The sequence below is a fragment of the Charadrius vociferus genome, unplaced genomic scaffold, assembly GCF_000708025.1.
Source record: "Charadrius vociferus isolate BGI_N301 unplaced genomic scaffold, ASM70802v2 scaffold90, whole genome shotgun sequence".
NCBI classification, from domain to species: Eukaryota; Metazoa; Chordata; class Aves; order Charadriiformes; family Charadriidae; genus Charadrius; species Charadrius vociferus.
In genome coordinates, this window is record NW_009647222.1 from 10,540,390 (window position 1) to 10,545,813 (window position 5,424).

Consider the following 5,424-nt stretch of genomic DNA (forward strand, 5'->3'; position numbering starts at 1 on the left):
CTCAGCATTGTGTCCCTGGAGTGAGGAATGAGGTCAAAATGTTTGGTGGTTGAATAACTGAATAGCTTGAAGTGTATTCCCCTGTCAGTTTATGAGTAAGAGAGGTAAATCCACAGTACCTAAGTCATGATGCTGCGTTGAGTCCTCCCGTTGGAGGAACACCCCCACCACCCTCATACATGAAGCTAGGGATGACCAACCTCCTAAGCTTGGAGATCCAAAATTAACCAGTCTACATATCTTCTAACTCCTTTTATAGGCATAGGGAAAACAAATATGAGGCAGAGGGGGGCATTTGTCAATTTCCCCACCCTCCATGCTACTTATGTTGCTATAACATTTATTTTAAAGTAGTTTTTGTGTCTAGTGTAAACACAAAATATAATACTGGATTGCTCCTTCCATGCAACAATGTTACAGAAGTTGTATCAAATACACTGCAGTTATTATCAGTTGTTTTATATTAAGACTAGGCAGAAAGAGAAGAAATCACAGTACTTGGAAAAGAAAAAGATTCTAAGAATCATTCTCCTTTGCAGATGGAATCTCAGCTAGTAGCACTAGGTTAAGGCTATGTTACATGTTGTATAAAAGTCTCATGTTTTGTGGTGCTTTAGAGTTTGTCAGTAAAGCTGGTCACCTTTTAAATATCAATATGAAATTGTACACATAAATATATATTAAGTCTACTTTAAAATCTGAGATTTGTCCTTTATTTTGTTGTTGATTAATATAAAAATGTAGCAGAATACTCAGCAGATACTGACCATCTCTTTTGTTATACTTTTTAAACTGCCAAAGACTTTTATTTTTTTAATAAGGAAGATAATTGCAGAATTTACTGCTCTGTCTAGATCAAGAAAATGCTATGTTCGATTTTTTGCCTCAACTGTTCACTCTTGAAAGAGAAAGAAATCTCATTTCATGGGAATCATTCAAAGTGTTAATAATCTGACTGCATCACTTTGCCTTCAAAATAAATAGTACAATATCCTTTTAATTATACATACACGGTGGCTTAAAAAGAGACAAATGACAAAGAAAAATCTGCATGATAAAAGGCTCCTAAAGTCGCAGCATCCCTTGATCAAGACTTAAGATGAAGTATTTGCTGCAAACGCCTTCCTCTCCTGCCTCTAAGCTGCCTTGAAACCCCATTCCACCAACGGTGTCCAACCAAATCTGGTCAGAGCCACTGCCACTGCCATCACCGTGTCATGGTTAAACGCAGACCTGCTGGGGTATGCCAAGCGGTGGGAACAAAACTGGAGCAAAACTAATCTCACGTGGAGGTAAAGTTAGCCTGGGTCACCATTCTGCTTCTCTGTCCTTCACTGCCCTTCAGTATAGTAAGTAGCACTTCCTTATTACTCATCGCTGTTGCAGTTATATAGGTGAGAAGAAAGCATTTAAGAACTGCTCTTTGAATAGAAGTCCAAGTCACCTGTTTCAATGGCTCGTTCAGTGCCTGTTAGAGTTGTGGAGGACTGTTGTGTTTGCTGCAGGCTCTTTAATTTGTGAACTTTAACATACGCTCTCAGATATCTCTCACGTTTTTGCTGAGACTGTTCTGTCTTGGTTTTGACTCTTTGTCTATAAATGCCATTTAAAGGCTGTTACTTTTTCCCTTTTTTTTTTTTTCCTAACAGTATCAAGGACAAAAATAAAGGCGAACTAATCCCCCCAGTAATGAAGGAAACTGTATCCTACCTAAAAAGAAAAGGTGAGTTTTTTGTCAAAAGAGGATGTGTCTTTCAGAACAGGGACAATAATATGAAACTGTATAACGTTCAGTGCTTGATTCAGCAAAGTTTACAGCTACACAGGCTGTGTTTGTATCCTGAAAAACTGAGTGGCAGTTGCGCGCTGCCTTGAGAGCTTTGATGGATAGGGAATACTTATTATGAGGTTGTCCTGCTGTGAAAAAAAAAATCAAAACTTTTTGCCCTTAGGATTGGATTAAGGAATAGCAAATGAGAGAAGATGTCTTGAAATACACATTGTCAACCCATACCATATTGTTGGTTTTAAGTAGAACTCTAGAAGTTCTATTTTTATAGAACCAGTGGCCATAAAAACCCATTAAAAAAAACATATTTTGCAGGAGTAAGCCTGAAGTTCTCCCTTCACAAAATATTTTTACTGGCATTTACAGACCCTTTGACTGCAGTTCATATCCATGGTTACATTGTATAGAGATACAGATTACAAAGGCACATATTTAAAATGGGAGCATCCACATCGAAGTTCCCTATATTGTCTTCACATACAGAGCAAAGAGAAGGTAGACTCTGAACCACTTGCTACACCACTGAGCTCCCCAGTGCATACCTGGCCAACAGAAAGGACCAAATATCAGGTGCTATCTGTAGGGTAAGTGCACCGTATTCCCTACGTAGGGAGAAAGTCAGAGATAAGGCTGCCGTCTTGAAATTCCTTTTCCCAGTGTAATGTGATTTTACATTTTGATCCCTGATTTTTAAGGCGATCACAGCAATATTTTCACAGCTCTTTGTGCTCCAAGGCCTCAGAGTTTCACAAATGTTTGCTAAATCTTACCATGCTAAATCTATAGTCTAGGTACATTTGTTTTACAGGTGACAGAACAGAAACAGAGCATAAAACAGTTATGTGAATGGCACAGCATTACACAGTGGTAGAACTGGGAATGATTCCCAAGATCCCTGAAAGAAGGGTGTGAATTTTTAATAGGTGTGTCAATACAGGCAAGTGAAGAAAATCAAAATGTGTTTGGTTCAGTTATTTGGAAAAAAAAAAAAAAGGAAACATCACTGGTGTTTAACATACCGTTAAGTTGGGTTAATATTTGAACAAATTTTGAGCATCAGCGTGATTTTAGTTAAACAAAAAAGACTCAGATCTCTATATTGTTGTTAAATGAGTTTCACCTGAGATTTTACTTATTTAAAGAGCTATTTGTATTGACAGCACACAAATAATATAAAATATAAATTTTGAGTGAGTTATATTCTTCTGTAGACAGTCACCCACAACCTATATCCCACAATATTCCCAATTTTTAATTTACACCTGTCATTCTGAACAAGGTACATTTTGCTTTCAGTATTCAGACAGTATGCAACATTGATCTCTGTTCATTTTAACTATTGCCACGAGGGTTTGGTCTCAGTTTCAATTTATTTGAATCCTAAGTAAGAAATTTCAAACTTTTAAAAAACTTGTACTGAATAGCCTGCACATTTGTGAAGACGGAGTGGGGGGAGGGGCAGGGGGGCAAGAAAAACATTGCTTCTCAGCCTTTATTGCTGATTCTCAAGAGAAATCATGGCTTCATTTAAACCAGTGCAACATCACACTGATTTAAATGAGGACAGACTAGAGGCTTTGTGTCTTGCCCTCATTGCTAGGCTATGCTCCTTTTAGCTTCCCCTTGTGGTAAATAAGAACATAAAATAACTGCCCGTTTTATTTTTGTTTGGGTTTCATTCCTTGAGTGAAGCTGAATAATGATATGAATAGGAGAATGAGAGAGATATCCACTGCAGTTGATACCTCCTTACGGTTTGCAAGCAGTGGAGCATAGCATCTATAGGGATGCTTGTGTACAGAACAGCTAGCTCCTCGCCTCTTGAAATTGCTGATTTATCTTCAAAATACCTGCAGCAGCCAAGGCCAAGCGCTGGAGTGGGGCCAGTTCTGCCATTAAAAGTATCAACTGATCTGCAGTAGATGAAGAGTTCCTAATAGACTTTACTGAAGGACTCTCAGTCCAAATTCAGGATTTCCTTTCAAGCTCATAAAGCTGTTTGGATGTGCTATTTCCAGACTGGTGCTAATGATGAAAACTTTGCAGGTGTAGCTTGTGTCAAATATTATGGTTGGATACAGGGAATGTAAATAGTTCACTACCGAGAATGTTGAAGGCAAGTGACTGGCAGCTTGAGACAATCCCTGTAATTATAATTGTAAGTGGATAATTAGAGCTTGTGTAGTGTATCAGTGCATGCCCCATCTGCAGATGACTGCCAGACTTTTTTGTGTTTTAAATTGTTATGAAATGATCATCCTTCCATATATTTAGCTTATCTTAATAGGCAAATACCTCTTCCTTGCTAATCACAGGAGTCAAGAGAGCTAAAATGAGGATGAATGTGCACTAACACCATTACTTCTCACAGCTGTTATTATTTAGAAATTGAGTGAAAATTTAGTCAATAAAATGTTAATTGATTTAAACTTTTGGCTGTGCTTGGGAGGAGGGCTTTGCATAGTTGGCACTTCCTTGGACCTATTCAATGATTTTAAAGAAATAGGAGGTTTATGGCCATCATTATATCGCGCTAGTGACCAGTAACTAGTAATTCTTGCACTGATCTAACACAAAACCTCCTCCATATCTTGCTTTTATTCTTTCTCAGTGTTTTGCCTCATCACTATTGCAGCAGTCCCATACTCTTCCTTCTGAACAATTGCTGAGTCCAGCTCAGATACCCACAGGTTTCTAAAGTAGCTACGCCAACTGCACAGTAGAGGGGGAAAAATAACAAGTTTTAGCTCTCATGGCTGTGATAAAAGAAAAGTTTGGCTCAACTTTGTCTTTGCAGAATTTCTCCTAGCTGAAATGTTTGTTATTCTGAAAGCAGTAATCATCCTTGGGTTTTCTCCAAACTTAATCTCTTTTTGGCTAAAAATTCATCTGTTCAGTGCTGTATCAGCACAGTTTGTAAAGGATAGTCTCTGAGGAAATGTCATGATACTTCTGAACAAAGCCCTTGTCCTACTTTGTGCATCTACACAAGTCAGTGGCATGGTAACACTGGCCACCGATACGTAGTCCAGCCCATGCACTTGCTAGCTGGACTATCTCTTTTTTTCCCCAGCTCTCTGTCTTTCTGTGTCCCCAGGAAGGAAAGGCACGGGCTCTGTAAACGTTGTTATTTTCCAACCAAGCCCAGGTTTGCTTGGAGCTGTCATATTCCCTATCATAAGGAGATCTCCACAAACCAGATTTCGAAGGGGAGATGGCTTGTCAGGTAGAGTGTTTTCTGACATTCTCAGCCAGCTGATGCTTGAAAGCCAAGTACCTGCCATGCCAAGGCTGTTAAGCAGTAGGTGATAGACATGCATTTTTTTGCACTTGATTATGAGTGTGCAGGTATCTGTTGTACCTGCTGTCTGCTATGATTTTAACTCTTTCTCTAAATTGGGAATATCTCAATTCTGCCATCAGTTTCAGCGAGTGTCAGTTCCCGTGCTGACAGCCCCGGGAGGCTGACTGGCAGCGTTCTTTGCACTCCAGACGCGGCCGTGAGCACAGTGAGAGCTTCAGTTCATCTTCCGGAAGTGACAAAAATTCACTGTCATTACCCTATTGATTTTGGCATAGTTTCCAGCCCTGCTGAATTAGTAGGGAGTGGAGTTTGGTTTTCGCCCTAGGTGTGC

General features: G+C 39.3%; 1 protein-coding gene across 1 annotated transcript in view; it reads left to right on the forward strand.

The window, feature by feature from the left end:
- ARHGAP8 (Rho GTPase activating protein 8) overlaps positions 1–5,424 on the forward strand; it is a 58,590-nt gene that overhangs the window by 32,183 nt on the left and 20,983 nt on the right. The window contains exon 8 of the mRNA XM_009879711.1: positions 1,650–1,723. Within this exon, the coding sequence (XP_009878013.1) occupies positions 1,650–1,723 (74 nt within the window). The remainder of the gene's footprint in view (positions 1–1,649; positions 1,724–5,424) is intronic.